The sequence below is a fragment of the Mustela nivalis genome (genome assembly GCF_964662115.1).
Source record: "Mustela nivalis genome assembly, chromosome: 20".
Taxonomy (NCBI): Eukaryota; Metazoa; Chordata; class Mammalia; order Carnivora; family Mustelidae; genus Mustela; species Mustela nivalis.
The window spans coordinates 10323054-10346663 of record NC_139039.1 but is presented as its reverse complement, the minus strand read 5'-3'; the positions used below and the strand labels follow the sequence as shown (position 1 = coordinate 10346663).

At 43.5% G+C, this 23610-nt stretch overlaps 1 protein-coding gene across 9 annotated transcripts in view; it reads left to right on the top strand.

Annotated features, from left to right (window-relative positions):
* The window catches only part of UNC5D (unc-5 netrin receptor D), a 562020-nt gene that overhangs the window by 502551 nt on the left and 35859 nt on the right, over window positions 1-23610 (top strand). For all 9 annotated transcript variants that reach the window (XM_082715458.1, XM_082715460.1, XM_082715461.1 and 6 more), the window contains 3 exons: window positions 1519-1668; window positions 8415-8579; window positions 15568-15746. In XM_082715458.1, the coding sequence (XP_082571584.1) occupies window positions 1519-1668; window positions 8415-8579; window positions 15568-15746 (494 nt within the window). The remainder of the gene's footprint in view (window positions 1-1518; window positions 1669-8414; window positions 8580-15567; window positions 15747-23610) is intronic.

Here is a 23610-nt window from a genome sequence, read left to right as displayed (position 1 = left end):
CCTTCCTTGGTCTAGCCACATTGCAAATGCTTAATAGCCACTGTGGCCAATGGCTGCCATATTGAGCAGCACAGGTAGAGACCATTTCCTACATCACAGAAAGTTCAGCACTGACCTAAGAGCCCCCAAGAAACACCCCTCTCATTAAAATAACCGGAGCAAATGACCTTGGAATCAAATCATTTCGTCCTGAGAAAAGATACTACTAACAACTGGTTAACAGTACGGGTATGTGACAGGTAAAAGCTGGACAGCTGTGTCTTAGTAAGACATGGTTTTTAATTCCTGTTATTCTGCACCTAGACAAGGGCCAGTAAGATAACCTCTGGGGCTGCTTTTACTTGCTGATAATTGAAATGTAAGTTTTATTGTATTTGTAAGCCTACTTGCCTGACTCTCACAATCTATTTTAGAATCTGGGAAGATTACAGGACATAATTAAAGGATCTCAGTTTTCTTATTTATTGTACCTCTGTAAGGGAATTCTAAGTCAGTTAATGGTGATTTTAAGAAATGGATTTAGGGAGTTCTCTTATCTCCAGTAACACGAACACCCTCACCCCAACGGCAGGTTAACCTTTTGCAGAATTCATGTCGGTTATTTTACTTGGCTTATCATCTCTCCAATAGGATTCTAGACACCACAAATTTGGAACCAGTTAAAATGGCTTGCTCCATAGAATGTAGGTGAATTGTGTTTGTATTAAATATAAAGATTTCTCCACAAAGGATACAGGAGTATTTACCTTCAGGAATCTGATTTATTTTTTCTGAGCTAAAACTAACTTGATAAACAACCTTCTTCTTCGCCTTTTGGCATAACTTTAATGAACGTTACTACAAATAGGATACATTCACCCTATAATATTTACTTTGAACCAAAGAATAAGTATTATATAATGTTCATATTCGTGGTGAACATGTGAAGGGGTAGAGGGGTAAAAGGGTGAAATTGTTGTTCAACCTTCAGTGTAAAAATTGAATACATCCCAGTGCTCCTGGGTAACTCAGTGGGTTAAGCGTCTGCCTTCCGCTCATGTCATAATCCCAGGGTCCTGGGATAAAGCCCTGCATCTGGCTCCCACTCCGTGAGGAGCCCGCTTCTGCCTCTCCCTCTGCCTGCTGCTTCCCTACTTGAGCTCTCTCTGCCAAATAAATAAATAAAATCTCTAAAAAGTTCTGTATACATTCCGTGGTTATGGTTATAGCAGATGAAATTCACACACTTGTGGAAACTCAACAGTGTAACATTTCGCTTGGGGCCGGGGAGGTCTTTTAGTTTTAAAGAAGGGCCTGGTGTGTTCAGCAAATAATGAAGAACAATTGTTTCTTTCTGCCCAGTTTATTAGTCAGCAGCTTTGAGTCCCCAGTCCTGACCTTGCAAGGATATGGGGGTGGCAAAGAAGCTAGGGTCTGTTCTGCTGTTTGTCTGTTTCTGGGGGAGTGTGGATAGGAGAGAAATGTGGCAGAAATTGGCTACTTCATTGTTGTGCCTCTTTTCTCTTTCCTGCCCCGTAGGAAGTGGTTTCAGATGAAAGACACCAAGGTGGACAGCTACTGGAAGAGCCAAAGTTGCTGCATTTCAAGGGGAACACCTTCAGTCTTCAGATCTCGGTCCTTGATATCCCCCCATTCCTCTGGAGAATTAAACCATTCACCGCATGCCAGGTATTGGCCAAACGGGCTGCTACCAGAAATAGCTTTGCTTTAACCAGGAAGCGTGTCACTAAACGCTGGTGAGGGTGCTTTTGACTTACATTCTCCTTGAGAAGTATGGATTTAGTCTCAAAGTGTCACAGAAATGTGGCAGTTTGGATGGTACACAGGAAATGAATCATGTTGTCATCAACTCACAGGTTTTGAGCAGGTCGGAGGGAAGAGATGCTTGAAGTCCGGTAATGTGAAGTTTCTCCTCTCTCCCACTTAAACGCTTGCTCAGTGGAGGTGGAAGATAGTCCTTTAGCAACTTAGAACGAAGTTGGTTTGTCGTTTGTTTTTATTAAAACCAGTTCGTTACAAGACATGGTTTTAATCATTGTCAGCTGTGAATGATCTGGCTGTCAGTCCTTCCGGGGGTGGCGATTTTGAGTCCCAGGGAGCTCTGGCTGGTGGGGTGAACGCAAGAAGTTTCATCCTGAATATATGAAGTGTTTGCCACCAAATGAGTTGGGTGCGATGGGAAGAGGAAATTATAAGCGGAGAGCCAAAGAAAGGATCATGCCTCTTAGAATCCTTTTACAAGCCTATAAAGATATTTCTGTATTCACCTATCTCTGTATCAGAGAATTTTTAAAACATTGCAAAATGACTTCGAGTCTCCCCAGATGCCTTTTAGGGGATTTGAGTAATTGCTTAGCATAGAAAGTTCTCTTATCGACGTGTGACCCTGCCACCAAATGCTACGGAAATTCGCCGTGATGAGTGCCATCATTGTAAGCAGCTAACTGGTCTACAGTTGTTTCCTAAACCAAAGTCACTGTGCTCCAAGTGACAGGATAGGTCCTTAACTTTGGAAAAGCTTCTGGTGGGCTCAGATTGATCCAGAATCACGGGAGGCTTTCAGATGCCTTTGTGTCTGTCATAAACTGCAGAGCCCTATGGGATTTTAACCCTTCCATCCTTGTGGCATTTATTAAAAACAAAAACCAAAAACTTGCACAAGGTAAACCAGCTTGTCAGAATGGGAACGAGGCAAATCACAGAGAGAAAAACCGTGCCTGCGCCATGAGAGTTAGAAAAAAGAAAAAAGAAAAACGTTGAACCACCAGCCCTTTTACCTTCGAAAATTCATGATTTTCAGATTGGACAAGGTTATAGTTTCCTGTTTACTTTTCAGACTTCTCGTTACCTTGGGAACTGCCCCTCTGTGTACACTTTGAGGGCATTCAGAGCAACAAAAGCATCTCTCATGGCTCTAAACCATTTTTTTTTTTGACACATTCAGCGTATTTCCGTATGGTGAGAAGTTTTCTATGAATAAATGGATTGTTTATGATGTTCTAAGACCTAGATGTCTCTGTGTCCAGGAAAGCAGGATTCAGGGTTCCCAGTCCAAATTGAACTTCAGGGCATTGTTAAAACAGGTCCTGATAGTCATGTAAATTCCTGTGTATTAATCTTTATAGGCTTAAAGGCATTGTTCCACTGGATCTAATGCAAGTGCCTCCATCCAAAGTATCTATTAAGTTTAATGTTTAGAGATAAAAAAAAAAAAAATCAGATGAAAGGACCATAACCTTGCACTGGCTTTTAAATAATAATTCCAGCACCAGGAATTCCAAGGAGAGTCCCAGGCAGGAAAGGCGTCAGGGGCTAATAATGTGTGGACCTCAGAGCAGGCAACACGGCCAGCCAAAGCCAAAGGGCATTGGCTTACATGGAAATCCAACAAGCTTTACTCCCGGGATGGGTTGGATTGCATGGACGTTGTGAACGTGGATAAATATTTGCCTTCTGTAATTGAGCATAATTTGAAAGAGTCTTGGAAGGCTGAGAAATAATTTAATTTTCTCTGCACCAGGAGGTTTGCCACCGAGTTGCGTTTCCACTTCATTTTTCTTACCCATAAGTGGCTTTCTGCTCTGTTCCTCCTCCCTGCCGCCACCACCCTCCTTGCCGCCAATTGTCTCGCCCTTGTCATCACTGAAATCCCCTCCTTTGTATGAATGCATATTGTGCTGCTCTTAATGGCCCTGCTGTGTTTGTTCCAGGCATCGGATGGAAGCGGTTTGGGGAGGGTTTGTGTTCATCCTGCTTGAACCTCATGTCGAGCATGATGTGCACTGATCAACTCGGCGTGGATAACAGAGAATGGCTTTTCATTAGGGCTTAGTGGATGGGAACTAACCGAGAGCTACTGCAGGGACAGAAAGTCTCACTCTTCCTGACATCATGTCTAGGGCTCTCCTTCAGCTGGTAAATCTCGCTGGCGTCTTCCGTCATCTCCTAGCTCGGCACTTGGAAGACCACTGGCCTTCCTCTCTCCTCCTCTCTCTAGCTTCACATCAGGAATCTGAGAAGCAACATATTCCTGTTGGAATTCAAAGCCTATTCTCCTCAGAACCCTGCCTTTCTTCTGTGGAATTCACTAAGAACTTTGAGGCGTAGGAGAGACCCACTGCACAGAATATTTGCCCTAGCAGACACCAACCAAACTGCATGAGGAATGTTTTTAGAATCGTACGAATTCAAGGTTGGATCCAGAGCTACGTGTGGAAACTCTGTGTATAGGCACACCAGCTGGCTTTGAAATCTTGTGGGGTTAGGTTCAGGAGGATTACAGCTGACGAAATGCCACACTACAAACCACACTGCTAGTCCCCACCCCCAACCCCAGGGCCAAAAAATACCCAAGTATTCCTTCTCTTATTCTCAGGCTTTTTCAGACTTGGGCCAGTTAGAGATGCTCTCCACAGACTTAGCAGACCTCGTCTAGGAGGTAACTAATTCTGCTTTCCATCAGTTCCTGGGACCTGGGTGCTCCTGAATCGTATGTTCTGCTATTTCTTGCTGACTGTGGGGTGGAGAAGCTGGAAGAGACAGTACACAGTACAATATTATTCTTTAAATCCTACAAAACAGAAAGTCAGGCTGTCCCCTCCCGAAGATAAAAGCAGCTGTCTTTTCAGCATACTTTGTGTCTTGGGGAACCCAGTGTCTGTCTCCTGCTAGGATGTGATTTACATTCTCTCCATCTGCCAGGAACCTAATTATAATGGGATTCAAAATGAAAACATTTCCTGAATGCTTTAAACACCAGTAACTTTGCTACACTTTATCCTCCCGTATAACTTGCTGCAACATTTCTCTCACTCGGTGAGAATCTTGATAGTTTTTGGTTTTGTTTTAAGATTTATTAATTTATTTATTTATTTTGAGAGAGAGAGTGAGCTTGAAGGGTAGAGGTCAGAGGGAGAAGCAGACCCCCCACCGAGCTGGGAGCCTGATATGGGACTCGATCCTGGGACTCCAGGATCATGACCTGAGCTGAAGACAGTTGCTTAACCCGCTGAGCCATCCAGGTGCCCGTGATTGTTTTGGTTGTTGCTTTTAATAAATGAAAGCAAAAATGATGCCCTGACAACACAGTAATCACGATGCTTCTAATTCCGTTACTTTTAAATGTTTTGTGGAGCTCTATTGGCAGCTGCTACTCAAGCCAACAATAAAAAGAAATATTCTTTCGAGACAGTCTTAAAATCAGATTTTTAAAATGTTTTGATTGTGTGCAGTGGGATGTAAAGAGGAAAGAGAGGAGTGTGTGCTGATTCTCTTGGCTTCCCACAAGGGAAGACAGTCTGCAGTGGGCATTACTCTCTTAATCTTTCTGCCATCATTCTCTGGAGAAATGTAGCAAATTATACCAGAGAAGATACTTTTCAATGAATGGCCAGTACCATTGTTTTATTTCGTTTTGTTTTAGGTTAGGAAGCATTATCAAGAATTCAGATCTACCACACAATAAGGAGGTCAGTTTAAGAGCAGGATCTTGAATTCAGCTCTGCCTGGCCCTGACATCCAAGAACTTACGTTACACTGTAAAGACTCAAATTTCCATTTAAAAACACAAAAACCTTAATTTTCTTTCTTTCTTTTCTTTCTTTCTTTTTTTTTTTTTAAGAGGTGGGGGAGGAGGGGGGGGGAGAGAGAATCTTAAGCAGGCTTCACAGCCAGCATGGAGCTTAACAGAGGGCTTGATCTCACAACCCTGAGCCCAGGACCTGAACCTAAATCGAGAGTCGGACACGTAACCAACTGAGCCACCCAGGCACTAGTTTAGTTTTCTTAGTTAACCACTGAGCCCTATGTTACAGTTTCTTTCATGGAAGGGGGTGGTGCAAAGGAAGTATAAAAAAAAAATGTACTAGTTGAAGGAGAATTCATTTGAGGGTTATTAAAATAAAGATGGGTGGCTCGGAAAGTTAAGCCTCTGCCTTTGCCTCAGGTCATGGTGCCAGGGTCCTGGGATTGAGCCCCACTTCGGGCTCCCTGCTCAGGGGGGAGCCTGCTTCCCCCGCTTCCGCCTGCCTCTCTGCCTACTCGAGATCTCTCTTTCTTTCAAATAAATAAATTAATTAAATCTTTTTTTTTAAAGTAAAATGAAGAAGGGACAACAAATGATGGAGCCACAAGGCAGGAGACTCAGGGGGCCATACTGGGCCCCCATCTCAAAGGATTCTGGGAATGAGAGCACAGTGCTGAGCAATCTGGTCACATCAGTGTCCCCCCACTCATGATTAGAGGTAAAAGACACATCACGATGCTATTTCCTGATGAACACCAATCAACTGCGTCCTGTTTCTCTCTCCGGTCAAGCCCTAACCCCCTCATTAGCTCAGTATTGTAGAAACCGCAGGCAGGAGCCTGGGGAGTAGGTCACTACAGTTAGCTCTAATGAGGAGAGAGGAGGATCATTAATGGCGATGGGAAAATTAGAGAAGGACAAGATAGTGAATGGTGATAATCAGTTTTGAAAAGGTAGAGTTCTCAGAGAAAGTAAAGGCCAAATAAAATGATTTGTAGTGATTAGGGGTATAATGTCAGTGATTGATAATAATGAGATAAACTCCAGCAATGTAGCCACTGGGAGTTCTCCACAGAGCGGTGGCAGTTGGGCATCTGTGAGCAGATGGGATGAGTTCAGCAAGCAAAGAGAGAAGTGTTGGAGCCTGAGATCATGAAGTAAGGGTTACCCACGGCTTGTAAAATTGAAGCAGCCTTAGGGGGAGGAAGACAACAAGAGTCAGGTTGAAGAAGAAGAAGAGATGTCAGAACTTGTAAATATATATTATTATTTATCTGGTGTAGAATTTGGTGCAGATGAAAAGTCATTTTTGATGTGACCGGGAAAGTGACCTCCTGCAGAGATTGCTGGGGGACCTCACCAATCCACCTCACTTCTCTCTGCTTCTTGAAATGAAAATTCCACTGTCTTTCCCTCGGTTTAGGATTAGGAACGAATGAAACAAGACCAGAATGCCTATACTCCTTACTGAGATGTGAGGTAGGAGTTAGGGTGAGAGTTTCTTCTCTCAGACTCCCTCAGCTAGCCCGCCTCTCTTCAAGTGGACAACAGTCAGAGTCCATCCCTCCTTGCTGGTCACCCTCCCCACCCCTCGCCCTCAGGAGCATCCAAAATCCACAGAGAAAACTAAACTAAGAAAAAACAATGTGCCCATTAGAGCTCAGGAAGAACTAGATTACCCCTAGTTCCTCCAAGTGAGGAGACTGAATTTTAATCATGGCCGCCAATCTCATAACACATGATGGCTTTATCACCAGTCACACTTCAGAGTATCAAACCTCCAAACCTGATGCATCCTCTGCCACCTGCCAGTGTGAATATTGGAGAAAATGGTATTTATAGTTACAGGTAAAAAAGAGCACATTAATGAGATGAGAAAAAGGTGAGGATGAACCTTACGAGAGGCTGGTCATACATGGTCATTGCCAAGAATCTCAGCTTCATTCGAGTAGGAAGGAGAGACTTTTTAGTAGATGAAAGAGTATCAGTGAGTGACCTCTAGTTCGCATTATTGTAAAGCCACATGCCTGAGCACGGTCTGCTCAGTGGCAGGCACTGACTAGTAATGGCGAAAAAGGCTGATGTATATAGAGTTTATTATTTCCCCCCTCGTTTAGTAAAAATTGGTTTTGCCACTCACCTGTCTGTAAGTCCTGTGACGGTAGAGACGGAACCTAGTTTCCTGTTCCTTATTGTTCATCTTGTACGGCGTCTGGTCATTAGCAGGCACCGTGCACATAATTGCTGAACAGATGAACTGAGTGAAAGAGGAGCTGGCAAACAGGACTGTTCTGGGGAGCCTAGTTTGTTTGTGTCTCTTTCTGGAGAGTGTGTGCATGCCTGTGTGTATGTGTGAGAGAGAGAGAGAGATCGGCAGTAAGTATAATTTTTATGTTGGATACATTAGCAATATCGTGTTCTGTTTATACAATTCCGTATGAGTTTGTGTGGTGTTGGGATATGTTCTGGTCAGTTCTTTAGCATAATTTTCACTTAAGGGAAAAGATATCATCCTATCCCAGGCTTAAGAAGAAGGATAGACTGGAGGAGTCTTCTAAAAAACATTTTTTTTCCATGGGAAAACATGAGGATGAATTTTTGATAGTATGCTAATTGTGTGTGTCACCAAGTGAAATCTGAGTTCTGGCACTGTGGTTTTGGAATTCAAATGTTATCAATTGGAATTGACATTAATTACTTTCTGTGCTGCTTGGCATATGCTGGAACATTATTTCTACAATAATTCCACCAAAGTCGCTTGGGCAATTTTCTCTGCTGCAGTCGTTGTCATCATCATCATAATTATTGCCATTAAGTCTCTCCTAGTGGCCACTCTTCTCAGCCGGGCTCTGCACACCACAGCCCCCTTCTGTCCCCCGTTTCCCTGCAGGAAGTCCCATTCTCCCGCGTGTGGTGCAGTAACAGGCAGCCCCTGCACTGTGCCTTCTCCCTGGAGCGCTACACGCCCACCACCACCCAGCTGTCCTGCAAAATCTGCATCCGGCAGCTCAAAGGCCATGAACAGATCCTCCAAGTGCAGACGTCCATCCTGGAGGTGAGTCCTTGGTTGGCAGGACCATTTGACGCCATTTTGACAGGACACTAATGTCAATGTACCTATTTCAGTCGTGCTACACAGGGTCCAAAAGAGCTTCGGAATGCACCCAGTCTTAATCCTCGCTACCCATAAGGGCAAATAAACACTTCCCGGGCTGACAGTTGAACTGAGCTTCCTGTTGGACAGAGAAACTCAACCCATCAGAGCTTAGGCTCTGTGGAGAGCTCTTAGGGGAAAGAAGTAGTAGAAGGCTTTTTATATACAGAACTGCAAGCAATCTAACAGTCGGTAGTAGGTTTGGAATATCTTCTGAGATTCTTTGGTGGCTGATGGTATATCTGAGACATGTACCATGAAGAGGCAGGCGCAAGGTCACCATGGGGCTGTTTTTCTCGTGGCTCTAATCAGTTCTCCGGAACTCGTCTTCAGGACCCGGGTTCCCTATGGTCTTACAAGGTCTCCTAGCCTCCAGATTCAGGGTTCTGCATAGCCCCATCTCCCCCTGAATCTAGATTCATCGATGCACTCATGTACGACAGAGTAGATGTAAATCTCATACTACAAAGTAAGGAAATACAAGAGCAGAGAGGGAGAGGACACTGTCCCAGGTCATATCACTACTGAAGAGCAGAGTTAGAATGGGAATAAGAGAATTCACTTTTGCAAAAAAGACACCTGATTTCCGCCACGGCTCCGATTTGCCCTAAACCACTGAATGGCTTCATGGCTGTGAACTTGGCTTAGAGAGGAGATGATGGCAGTCCCTCCTGAATAGCTATTTGAGAGTAGAGGGCTGGAGTAGCTGAGGGGAAGCATGTGATGCTTTTGTTGAGGAATTCCAAGGTAATCCCTGGGCAGTGTAGAAAAATGCATCTTATTGCTCATCAGTAGAATATATATATATATATATATATACATATATATATATATGCGCATGTGTGTGTACAGGCACACATACATATTTATGTACAAATATATAAATAATATGTATTTATTCATTCAGGTTTGGCAGAAGGCTTAACAAATGGTATATGCATACCACTCAATTTATTTTTTTTTTTAAACCTTTAGCTTCATAGCATTATCACTTCAATTCATTCTCATTTCCATTCATTGTTTATGCAAAGTGAGCATTGCTAATTCTCCCGAATAGTTTTTCTGAAATCCGGATGGCTTTCCAAAGGATTGTGCCTCAAAACTGATAGCTGTCTTAACTGACATGTTTGCGCAGCATTTGCATTCATTATCGCCAATTAACATTGTGTGGTAAAGTAGTTTTGATGGGAAAGGTAGATCCAGAAACGTAGGATATTTTGAGAGTCTCTTTCTTGAACAGTCGTGGCATATTTAACACAGTACATTTCAAAGTAAAATAAAAAAAATTGCAGGAAAGTTTTCAAATAAACACAAAGGGAAAATCCAAGCCGATTTTCCTTCTGGTGTCCAGAAAAGCATGAAAGGGCAGGACAGAAAGATAACCTCTGATGCAAACTGCCCTAAATGTCTGATCACAGCTCAACGCAACAATTCGAGGCTTAAAGGGTTTTTATTTTTTAAGGCACTCCAATAGTGAGGACCAACTTCTGCTATTACAGGAAACCCATGTTAAAGGACTGTGAGAGAGCTGATACGCTTGGTACCTGTGCTCCTTGCTTCAACACATTTTGGAAGTGCAGGGGAGGAAAACGAGCTAATAAACAGCGTCTTACCCTTTACTCTCCATTTCCTTGTCTAATGCTTTGCAAGCTTACAATCATTTTGAAATGCCCTGAAAAAGACAACACCGTGGTATCTCTTGATAGTAAGAGGCCAGCATCTGGATAATATTTATTCATTGTCGGGTTACCACCATCCAGTATGAGACTACTCCCATTTTAGAAGCTCTAGTAACCCTTTCAATTCTGGAAGGATCTTTTTTTTTTAATTTTTTATAAACATATTATGTATTATTAGCCCCAGGGGTACAGGTCTGTGAATCGCCAGGTTTACACACTTCACAGCACTCCCCATAGCCCATACCCTCCCCAATGTCCATAACCCCACCACCCTCTCCCTAACCTCCTCCCTGGAAGGATCATTTTATTAATGGCTTCAAGGCTTACTGCTGGCATTTGGCCCAGTGCATCTCTATCTCTGTGTAATAAACTGTATTTCTTAAGCAAATCTGTTATTTTGTCAGCAGAAAATTAAGAACTTTTGAAAGCCACTGTGGTTCGGTACCATTTCATGCTGCTTTAACATGTAACCATCCAGCTCTGTGGATTAAATACTATACTGTCACAATTTGACATGATGTAAGATTTTCTCAAAGAGGTCAACCCTCTTGCTCAAGATGATAAAACCAATAGTGGGGAGTCAGAGTTCCCAACTGAGGTACCTGGCATCAAGGTCAAAGTCTGGATTTCCATTCTAGACAACTTTCGGAGGGAAGTCTAATTTAGCAATACTGACGTGCATAATGTAAGCCTTCTTTCTGGGGGGCTTAGGCACTAAGACAAATCGAAAATCTGTCTTCGAGTATGAAAGAAGGTGAAAATTGGGAAGTTCTTTTCTCAAGACTGCAGAAGGCTGGGACAGGCTGGCATAAGTATTCATTCTATAGGTCTTCAAGAATAGAATAGATTTCCCACATGTCCGTCTGCCTGGAAAGGGAGGTCTTCGGTGAATTTTTTTTGATCTCTCACGTTCTTTCCAACTCCGGGACTGTCTCATTCCTGGGAGAAACATACATCTGCTGGTAGGTCTCGTGAATACAAAGCATCTTCCTTACCCTAAAAATGACTTGGGTTTTTGTAGTAGACAGTTTCAGAAAAAGTAAAGATCCGTAAAGCGCTGAGAAATTGGGATTACCTGAGGAGGAGACAAGATACATTCTAGACATGAACTTGTATCAGTCAGTGAGTTGGGCATAATAGATCCGTAAGGGCATCATTCCTTATGGCCTTTAGGCTGGAAGATCCTGCATTAGATGGTTTTCACGAGTTAGTAATAGCATTTCATTGATTAAAGATAATAATAAAAATAATAAGGAAATAAATCTTTTGAAGCTTTCCAAAGACATCTGAATTTTTTAAGTAGCTGTTCCTCTTCCCACTCCAAAAAAAAAAAAAAAAAAATTTCTCTGTATTGTTAAGTTCAGAGCTCCAACTTCCTACCTTACTTTCATAGATCTCTTAGTGTGTGTTTCATGAATTTAACAATGGAACCATGAGAGGTAAAAGAGATATGTATGTATGTGGTTGTATTTATAAGATAATATTTATTTTAAATAGCTGAATCAGTGCAGTGATTATCCTCATTGGAGGCCTTTGGTTCTTCATGTTGAGCCTCCCATGCCTCTCATTCCTTCATGCCTCTCGTCTAAATGGCTTTCCAAATAAATACAATCATCCATGTCATTCTCACACTTAAAAGTTATTTCAGTGATCAAGATAACGTACTTTTTTAATATTTTTTTTTAGAGTGGCCACTACTGGGTCTATCTGTAAAAGCAGGTGATTCTCTTTAAATGTAACCTCACTGAATTACCTAACGATTATCACCAACTGATAATTCTGTAAAAGCAACGGTATCAACAATCTAAAAATTGTGGAGTGAACCAAAAATAATTTTACTAATATTGAAGAGATGAGAAGAATCCCTAAGTAATTTATTGCATCATCCCTTGTTAATGTAATATTACTGGAAAATCCTTTTTTTTTTTTTTGATAGAATTTAAATGGGAAACTTGCATGTTACAATTTTTCCTTCAAGCAGTTCTCTTATCTTTCTTCCAAAAGTGGTGGAAGGTTGGGGGATGATTTGTCTGTTGCAAAATAGACAGAATACTTGGAATTTCTCCTTGATTTACAACTCCCCAGCTAGCCAAGTAGCAGCTTCTTATCTCAGATGTGCAGAGCATGAAAATCTGCTGTTCCTCTGCATATTTAATTTAAACAATCAGAAAATGTGATGTATCTACAGGATTCTTATTACTTGGCCCAGCTGTCTTTTAGAACGCACCATAAATGTTACATAAACTGTCATCCTTACGCATGGCAAATATTTGAATTGGGAAACTTTATGAGGGAAATGGGGGCCCACTTATTAGTGTCAAAAATAGAAAAAATACTTAAGAGTCAGTCTCCTACAATACTTTATTCACTTTGGAATCCTACCACTTCTGTCCTGAACACTGTGGATCTGGGGTGGTCTCTCTCCTGCCAACAGTAAAGGCAGAGCCTGGTGAGCTTGGTCCACTCAAAGATGCTGTAAGAGATTGCACAAGCCAGCCCTGTCTATGCAGTCACCCATCAGGGATACTTTCAGTGTTCTAAGTTTCACTTGCAAGCCACCTTTTCACATGTGAACCTCCTTTGGATGCCAGTTTGTAATGACAACTCCCATGTTATCTTGCACAGAATTCCTTATTTTCCTCTCTTCGGTTTCTACCTTCTTTTAAAGTCCAACCTCCTGCCTTAAGTCAGAAAATTGAAGGAAACTGTTTTCAATTTACATTGTTTAAAGGCTAGGAGAAATTTCTTGAGCCATGATTAAAAATGTTTCTTGTAACCTGTTTCATACATCAAGAAGCCTGAGTTGGTTCATTTTATAACCATCTAACATATCAGAATAAGAATTGTTCATTTTGCAAAGAATCACTAGTGACCCACTCAGTTTCTATTCAGTCAATAGCTTTTGGACCACCATCCTTTGAAGCCCACCAAAATGCCTCCTCCAGGAAGCCCTTCCTGCTTTTAATTCCTGAAGCATAAATCTAATAATGCTCAACATTTTTCTTAATCACCTGCCTATCTGGCAGTAGGGTGGCATAGAGAAATGAATCTTGGTACAGGTGTTAGGAAGTCAGACTTCTGGTTTCAGCCATGTTACAAACTACCTGGATAATTCTCACCACATTTCATAACCTTTATGGTGTCTATAAAAAAAAAAAAAATGCCAAAAGACTGATTAGGAAATTGGACAGATGTCATGGAACCTCCAAGGTCGCTGAGCTAAAAAGTATAAAATTATACCCCAAAGCAAGGTTCCCTCTGCCTCTGAAAACCATGATTTTTTTTCTATTACCCCATGCTAACATGAAATACTGGAAGAGTTTTGATGAGTGTTGTTCTATAATATTCCAGGGACTAGAACTAAAACCAGTAAGTAGAATCTATTTAATATGATAATATGTACTTTGAATTTCCAAGCAGAGGATATAATATGCAGCATTTCTCAAATGTATTTGACCAGAGATCGGCTCTTTCTTGGAACATCTTCTGAGATACCCTTTTGGAAATAATGAATTAAGGCACCATGTATCTAAGACACAGCCCTCAAAATGTAACTGTGTCAAATGGTTATGGAACAACAAAACATATTATCATTAATAAGATCTCTGCATGAGCCAGCTTCCTCAATTAACAGATTCTTGAAGGCATAACACTCACTGAGGTTTACAGCTATGTGAGCCTGGCCACTTGCCAAGAAGGTCTCTCATGACTGTGGTGCCTGCCATAGGAAGGGGTGTTAATGTTGGAAAAAGCTTCAGGGCAGGCTCCCAGAAAAGTTCATAAACAGCACATGTTGGCTTAAAGGAAAACACAAGAGGACACATTCCTAACATGAAGGATAGGTTCTTAGGATATAAATAGTCCTAACTATTCCCTTAACCTGCGTCAGATTTGACGTTTTAAGTCCTCTTTATATTATTACTATTCTATTTTCTTTTTTGCTCTATAACAAATTACTGTAAACTTAACAGGATAAAACAATAGCTATTTACTGTCTCATATTTTTTTGTAGGCTGAAAGTCCTGACATGTCATCATTGGGTTTTCTGATCAGGATCTCACAAGGCTGAGATCAAGGTTGTGACTGAAAACAACATTCTCACCTAGAGCTCAGGGTCCTTTTCCAAGCTTATTTAGATTGTTGATCAAATCTAATTCTTTGCAAGTCCCCATTTTCTTGCTGGCTCTTGGACCAGGGTCACGCTCAATTCCTAGAGGACGCCCTCGGGTTCTAGCTCCCTGCCCCTCTCCATAGTCTGTTCACAGCCTTCCTGTTTGCTTTCTACTAGGCCAGCAGGAGAGATGCCTTTTCTCTCGTCTAAAGGTAATCTGATTAGGTCAGGCCCACCCTGGAAAATCTCAATTTATAGTCATCCGATTAGAGGCCTTAATGAAGAATCCCTTGTGTCCGGTAACCTATCATAGTCCCAGGAGACTGATTCAATCAGATACTTTTTAGGCTTTGAAATTCTGTTGGTTCACATATGCTTGTCAGCAGCCCCTTTAATCTCACGGATATCTGTATGGCCTCATATTGGGGATGATGATCTGATTGCTAGGAGGCACTGACATCACCAATCCTCGTTGGACAGCTCTAAATCAGAAGCAGGATGGGCAGGCAGCAGGCAGAAACCTTCCACCACCCCACAGGCTCTAGACCACCTCACTGACTCATGGCAGGCTCATATATGCCCAAAGCAATGTCCTTCTGAAACAAGACCAAGATATTTACTATGGAATCACACACTTCACAACCAGGGCAGGCCAACACAAACTTAAAGATGATCAATATTCAGTCAGTTCCCCTTTGGGGCTTTCCTGATGGGTACCTGCCCAGCCAGCAACGTGGCTTAGCCCATTTGTCTTTGGTCAGCTCTATCACAGGGTCATTCCTTACACTGAACTGGAATTTGTCATTTGGGGGTTTCTTTCTATGGTCACCTGACATTTCCCTGGGTATAGGAACCAGACCTCCCCCTCCAAACCCTGAGTGGAATACACTGTTGTAAATCTCCAGCACGTGATTCACGAGGCCGGTGGAGAAGTTATTTATTATGTTAGAAGAAAGGGGAATGTGTCAATGTATTTTACAGAGTCCCTCACAACAGGCAGGCCTGTTGTGCATGTGTGTTAATGGATTTTCTTAAATAAATAGAAGTGTTGATTGGTAATGCTTCCGTTTAGATCTGACCATGCTTGCTTTTTTTGTAGAGTGAAAGAGAAACCATCACTTTCTTTGCACAAGAGGACAGCACTTTCCCTGCACAGACCGGCCCCAAAGCCTTCAAAATCCCATACTCCATCAGACAGCGGATTTGTGCCACTTTCGATACCCCCAATGCCAAAGGCAAGGACTGGCAGATGTTAGCACAGAAAAACAGCATCAACAGGTAATTGGGGATAACCAGAAAGAAGACATTCCTGAGGGTTTTAAAAAACAAAGCGGTTGGGTGTATCCATGTGGTTTCTAGGTCCTGATATCTTTATCAATCCTTCTGGCCATATTTCTTGTGAGGCCTGACTATGTATGTGGGCAAGGGTTAAGAACAGGATGCTGTGGCATTTTCTTCCACCCATTGTCCTTTGGGGACATTATAGAAAAGTCTTACTTTGGTCCTGGTCGCCTCTTTAGGTTGGCTAACCTGGGCCACCCAAATGGGGGTAGAGACTAGGTCATCTTGGTACTTGGGGGAGATCCCAGCACAGTCATGAGCCAGTGATGATAGAAACAAAGAAGTGAGCAGCTCAAGCCTCCTCCCTGCCATCAGGCCACCTTGGGCATCATGTAACCCTTTCTGGGGACACGCTCAGTCTGCAAAAGTGGGCACGTCGGTATTAGACGTTTGAGGATGAGAATTCCCAGCTCTGAAGGCAGGGGACATGAAACAAGCAGGTGACCCAGGCATGTGAATGAGTCTGCTGCTTCACCGGACTACCATTACCAATGCTAGCACTGTAGTGGAGTTGAGAGTAGAATAGAGAGATTCATGATGGACTTGATTACTTTTGATGAGAGGCAAGGCTGATGGCACCCAGGGCAGCACTGATGGGCAGACAGCTTTAGCTGGGCTGGAAGGATAACCAGCAGGGAGAGGGCAGTGGCGAGCAATGCCTCCTTCCCCCACCCCCACCCCCCTCAGGTCCCAGAATGAATGGAAAGGAGAGCAACTTTTGCCAGAACGTTTTTACTTCCCTTTTCCTCTGGTTCTCTTTTTCACTTTTTTTTTTTTTTTTTTCTTTCGAGGCAAAGCCTTATTTTCTCACTGTTTGGCTCACTCTGTCATTTCCATTTTGTGTCCTTGATTTCCACAGACATCTACCTGACTCTTTCTTCTCTGAAAGGGAGGTGGGTGTCTGCCAGGAAAGGATAGAGTGCCACTCCCGGTTTCGAAAGTTATCTGGAATCCAAGAAGGAAGGAACCAACTAGAAAGCAGTCAGGCTCCGAGAGGCAAATCAAGGAAAGAGGCATGGCTGCCAAACAAAGGAAAGGGAATTTGCAGAGACAGGCAAACCCGGAAAGAATAGATACATTCTTGAGAGGCAGTATATTGAAAGTGAAAGAATACAAAAGTCTATGTGTACAGGGAACAAAAACAAACAAACTTGGGTTGAATATTTCCCAGCAAGTCGGACAAAGGGAGGGGATGCCTCATTTATAATCCATGAGCACCATGACAATATCAAGCTCACTTTCTGATCAACACAGGGACAAGAATGAGAAGCCAACCCTGACAACAGAATTTGGTTGACAAAGAAAAAAAGGGGGTGAGCAGATTGGGCCCCATAAGAACCTTGCTTCTACAACCCATACCAGTCTGCCTGAACACATCACTCACATGCTGTTTCTTTTTCTACAATTACAATTCATAAAATTCGAACTGCATTAACACCGAATCCATTCCCACCTTAAGAGTTGATGATTTTTAGTTCACCGTTTGCATGAAAACTATTGCATCAGAATATCTGTGGGTCCACAGAAGCTATCATTCATTTGCTGAATGAGTCTGCACATGTTCCTCCTGCCTCATTCCATTTCATTCTCTGCTTACGGTCTACCTACAAAAACAAGTGTCCCCAAAGGCAGAAGTTGGGGCCCTTGCACAGTAGGGAAAATGCATTTCAGACTGGGAGACTTGAGTCAACAACCTTTTGTGTCACGTGCTCTCTCGTGAGCAGGAAATGGTTGTGCAGGAGCAGACCGCCCCTCTAGTGTTCAGGGTCCTCTGACATGAACACTCGGGGTGCCTGTTTGCTTCCTTCAGGCTTTCGATAAGACCCCTTCTCCAGGAAGGCCTAAATTTCCTTGACATAAGAAACACAAATGACCTACTATATGCAAAGTTTCTAACACAGTGCCCAGAGAATGTTAATTTTCTTTCTTTTTTTTTTTTTTTTTAAGATTTTCCTTATTTATTTGAGAGAGAGAACATGAGAGGAGAGAGGTCAGAGGGAGAAGCAGACGCCCTGCTGAGCAGGGAGCCCCATATGGGACTCGATCCCAGGACTCCAGGATCATGACCTGAGCCGAAGGCAGTCGCTTAACCAACTGAGCCACCCAGGCACCCCCAATTTTCATTTTTTAGAAAGATATTATTTATTTACTTGACAAAGAGAGAGCACAAGCAGGGGGAACAGTAGGCAGAGGGAGAAGCAAGATCCCTGATGATCAGGGAGCCCAACTCATGGGGCTTGATTCCAGGACCCTGGGATCATGACTTGAGCCAAAGGCAGGCGCTTAACCAACTGAGCCACCTGGGTGCCCCCTGAAAATGTTGATTTTCCATCAGTGCCGCTCTTTGCAATTTTCACTAATAGCAAAGTAGGATGGCATGAATACATGTAATCTACTAACTTTACATGTTCCTTGGTGGACATGTTTAACTTCAGTGAATGGCATTGTCCTGCCTCCCTCTTCATTCTCTAGCTTAACCCTCCAAAAGTCGTCTACCAAGCAAGAATGGTTTATATTGAGAATCAGCTAACTTCTTTCTGTTCAAGAACCAGATGGCAATAGTTTATTAGGCCATATAGGATCCATGGTAATTGCTGGGCACCTTCAGCCCTGTTTCTTTAATGGAAACCATCCAGAGAAGATGCATGGAACACAGCTACGCCTGTTTGTCTAGCAAACTGCGTAAGAACAAGCAACAACCAGCATTTGCCCAATAGACTGTAGTTTGCTGACCCCTCCTTTAGTAAGATTTCTATAGGATCTTGTTGCTTCAGTCAGAGGAACACTGGGAGATGAGGCTTCCCAGTCAGCTCAGCATCCAAGCTTGGGGTGTGGGGAAGGGGAGGAGACCCTTTTCTGCAGACTGGCTGGTTCCAACAGAAGAGCCACCAGCATATTCACAGAAGCAGAGTAAAGACTGCTGAAAACCACCTTGCACCACGGTAACTCATCCTCCTTTTGCAGAAATGGCCAAGCTCCTTTTATGTTTTCTTTTTCCTTTTTTTTTAAATTATTATTATTTTTTTAATTTTTTTTAAGATTTTGTTTATTTATTTGACGGAGAGAGATCACAGTAGACAGAGAGGCAGGCAGAGAGAGGGAGAGAGGGAAGCAGGCTCCCTGCTGAGCAGAAAGCCCGATGCGGGACTCGATCCCAGGACCCTGAGATCATGACCTGAGCCGAAGGCAGCGGCTTAACCCACTGAGCCACCCAGGTGCCCCTCCTTTTATGTTTTCATTACTGTACCAAAAATCTGTCTTCTCCTACATGGGAAGATACTCTACATAATAGAGAGGAATGGGATTTTCGGATGTAATTTGTCACAACTTCCTATTGCATAATCCTAAATCACTGGCTGGGCTCTCTTAGGGTTACAAATAATAGAGCATGGAACTCATCATTCATGTGTGTCAAGATAGCAAAGTTTGACATTGTCAATTGCTTGAGAGCCCATCCACCCTGGGATCACAAGACAAAGATGATGACCAAGCACACGGGCCTCCTGTTAGAGAATTCACTTTCTGTAATCTCGTGACAGCAACTTTTCACCTGCCTCTCCCCCTCCTTTCAATTTCCAGACGTATCCAAAAGCTGGCAAAGCCACAGCCCTCAAATCATGAAGGAAGAGTTTTCAAAGGGAGTGGGGGGAAACGTTTGCTTTTATTTTATTGCCAGTGCAAATGCTCTCCTACCCTCCTTTTGGGAAAATGCAAATGTCACTGATGATAATCTGCCTTTTTGCCGAACAAGTTTCTACTTAGACCTGAATAGGGGGAGAAGAGAACTTGGAATATCAAGTGAAAGGCTTAGCAATCGATGGGGATGTGAGAAATGTCAGTGGTGTGTGTTATGAGGCGGCAACACAGGTGGCCTTGCCACTCGCCTGGCATATGGATCGCGCTAAGAAAGCCGCACAGCCTAGAAAGAATGTCATCGAGAGCAGTTGTAATTATAGATGCCGTGAGCAGACGTTCACTGCTCCTCAGAGTCCACACTCGCTGCATTTCAAAGCTGAGACTGCACATTTGTTCTCTCAGTTCAGCTGCAGTCACCCTCCACTTCGGTGCTCCTGCCCCGCGTGATGGGGAGGTGGGGAATGTTGAGAAATAAAGAATTGTCGGCGTGAAGGTAGACAGTGGGGAGCATCGCTAAGGACCAAACAGATTCATGTGGGAAACTTAACTGCTTCAGCCCGAAGTGCTAAACTTGCCGTAGACACTTTGTATGGTTAGTGATGGTCAAACCCCCCAAGGGGGTTCTCTCCCCTTAGGTGAAATTCAGCCATTTTTCCTTGAATGAATGACATGAAGTCTTTCATTGGACACTAACCTTGCTTAACCTCAAAAACGTTCTCGCTCATAAATAGGACTGATAGGACTAAGCATCAAAGGATTTTGAAACTTGGTCTCCAAGGACAACGGTTTACATGGCTGACGTGAGGGAGGACTCGGATCTCTTCTCTCGGCTCTCACACTGTCCCCGAAATTCTCCCATTAGCTCATTCTTCTTTAAGGCCTCATGATTTTCATATTCCAGAAACCCTTGAGAAAACACAGCCAGCTTGACCACGTTGCTATGGGAACGGCTGCTGGGTAAAGTGCAGGAGACATGGGAGTCTGAGCGGAGGGGGAGCAGCCGAGATGGAAGAGAGGTTGCCAAGGTGGAAAGAAGCACATAATTACATCTTATTAACGGTTTTTCGTCATAGTACACAGTTGAACCTTGAACAACACAGTTGAACCCTTGAACTGCACTGGTCCACTTATACTTGGATTTTTTTTTTTTCAGTAAATATAGTCCAGTGCTATAAATGTATTTCCTCTTCCTTGTGATTTTCTTAATATTCCTTTTCTCTCACCTACTGCATTGTAGGAATGCAGTATATACTACACACGACATACAAAGTCTGTGTCAGCTGCTGTGTTATCAGTCAGGCTTCCTGTCAGCAGTCAGCAGTAGGCTAGTGGTAGTTAAGTTTTGGTGGGGGTGAGGGGGGCAGTCAAAAGTGATACTGGACTTTGGACTGCGGAGTAGTCCCCACAAGGGTCAGCTAAAACATATTTCTTATTGGTCAGGGGTTAAAATAGTTCAATTTGGCTGTTAATGTTCGTGAGTGATAGTGCGGCAGTTGTGAGCAAATGAAATTTCTCAGACCTCATGGCTGAGAAGCAGGGCTGTATAACCTGTTTTTTCACCAGGACCTCTAATAAGAAACAGAATCTTCTCACACCGAGGTCATATCCTTTCGTTCCCTCTGTCCACCCTCTTAATTGGATGCACGGGAACGGCGAAATGACCAGAGGGCAGTGGAGGAGGACAGAGGAAGGTCACAAGGCAGCTTCCTCATCTCTCTTGGAAGAACGGTTGAGAATTCACCAGAAGTAGAGCAGCCCCCGTGCCAGCTGCCTTTTGGGGTGAGGGAGGAAGAGGAGAACCAAAGCCGTACAGGATGCCAGCTTCCTAGGCAGGCCACCGAGGGGGGTCACACAGTGTTCATTCCTGTGGTTTCGGGTTTACCGTGATGACACCAAACTCCCCTTTCTTGGTCCCGTGGGCTGGAGGCTAGAAAACAAATCCTAACCTTCAAGTAATAAAAATGGATGTGAGGCCCTCGTTTTCAAAGAAAAAAAAAAAATAATAGACACCTCTAAGACACTTTTAAGGAAACTTAATATATAGGGGGGTAGCATGACACAGGGCCTTGGAGACAAAATAGGGTGAAAGCCAAATCAGATTTCCTGGTTCTGGCCCAGGAGGCTTATGCAGGGGGTGACACGCAGAGAGCCCTCCCAGTGAAGCCAGAGGGACCCAGCACAGCGAAGCTCCATTCCTCCGAGGTCACGGACTCCTGAAACTGCCCACTAAGAGGAAGCTGAAGCGGCCAGTCCTGGAGCAAGTGCAGCTGTTGGTTCCTTCTAGGCAAGGGGCGAGTTTGTAGGGACCCTCGAAAGAAGAATGGGGTCTCCTCCTTTATGCTAATAGAATTTTCAGAAAAGATGGACACGCCCAGGCCCCTTTTACCGCCTAAATAACCCCCTTCAGAAGAGCAGTCTCACACAGTACTGACAAAGCCGGCCGGCGTCGGTATGCCTGCATAGGATGTGCTCATCATTTGCGAAAATTAGATTAGAGGAAGGATTTTTACCTAGTTCATTAGAGTATCCTTTGAGGAATTAACTGTTTCTTTTCAGTGACTTGCGAGGCTTTATTAAACCCATATTGAGTATTTTGCAAACGGAGCAGTCTAAACACCTCTTGCTTCCCTCACGCAGCAGTAGCACCGGGGTCTTCGCGGAACAGACGGTGGTCATTCTCCTTCAGCCTCGGGACGCTTAAAATGTCTCAAGGTTACGGAGTAGGGAACGTGGTTTAGATGAGACCGATTTTTCCTTGATACATCTCAATTCAAAGAAAACTAGAAATCTGACTTGGTCGTTTTCATGGCTCTTTACTTTGAAATAGGACAAATTGTCATAGACAATTTCATCCTGTGAGGAACGAGACGAGAGAACTGACTATGGGGTCTTCAACCGGCCTTGTTCTCTTTTGGCAACTCGCAGGTGTCCCTGAAAACTCCAGGTTCTTTGGAGCGCCTGGATGCTTCAGTGGTTTAAGCCTCTGCCTTCGGCTCAGGTCATGATCCCAGGGTCCTGGGATCGAGCCCCGCATCGGGCTCTCTGCTCAGCGGGGAGTCTGCTTCCCCCTCTCTCTCTGCCTGCCTCTCTGCCTGCTTGTGATCTCTGTCTGTCAAATAAAACAAAAACAAAAACTCCAGGTTCTTAAATGTTCGACAATTCAAAAAAAAAAAACAACCTTGCCATATTCCCCTTCAGGAGTCGGATAATAGAAGACACAAAAGGAAAAACTAAGAGGAATTTGGAATTTCATGGCCACATTAATTGGCCTAAAACAATGAGTGCACCTGTCTGAGGGCAGGGCAGAGTGGGACTCCATGTTGTCTACTGTCTGTTCCCTGTCCTTGTGGGTCACCCCTGCCTACTGCCTTGCACTTGAGTGCAACCCCAGGGAGGCTGAAGTTTGGGGATGAAAGCCTGACAGACGGGACAAATGCTTGTGTTGTGTCCAATTACTGCTGTTCAATATGAATGGCTTTTCTCTTGCATCCACATTGAAAGAACCATATGGAGGGTTGGTTTTGGTCACATACGAGGCTCTCATTAAATGAGACCATGAGGATGATAGCAGGAATATTAATATTTCTTCATTAGGATTCTGTGTCCATTCCCTCTGGCACTAACAGTAGGATTATGCGCTGCTTCTATAAATGATGGCTCCCTATTTGTTATGGGCAGCTTAACTTAGTTTTCCCTTTTTATACCACAGGCCTACTCGGAAAGAAGCTGTTTTTAAGATACGCTTTTTATAGGCGAAAACAATTCAGTTGACTGAGATGTAAAAGGCAAGTTTGTAGAATATAAACAGACTTGCTGCGCAGAAGATTCCAGGGATAAGTGCCCCTCCCCCACCTGAAGGTGCTGGGTGAAATCCTCAATTCTGAACTAATTTACAGCATGCCCCTCGTTATGAGAGGCTCTTCCGTGCTAATGACATTAAGCTGCAGCTCTACTGTGGTCCCCAACTAGATTTCAGTAGGAAACCCATTCTCCCAGTTGGTCACCAGAGGAGCTTACACCGTGGATTACTGCCCCCACCATAGCAGGATTCTGAGACACCAAGAGTTTGTTATCTGGAATTCAGAATGAAAGGGAGCCCTTATAGGGCACACACAGTCGGACCTGAGCACACTGAGCCAGGCCAACTCCAGTGTGAGCACAATAG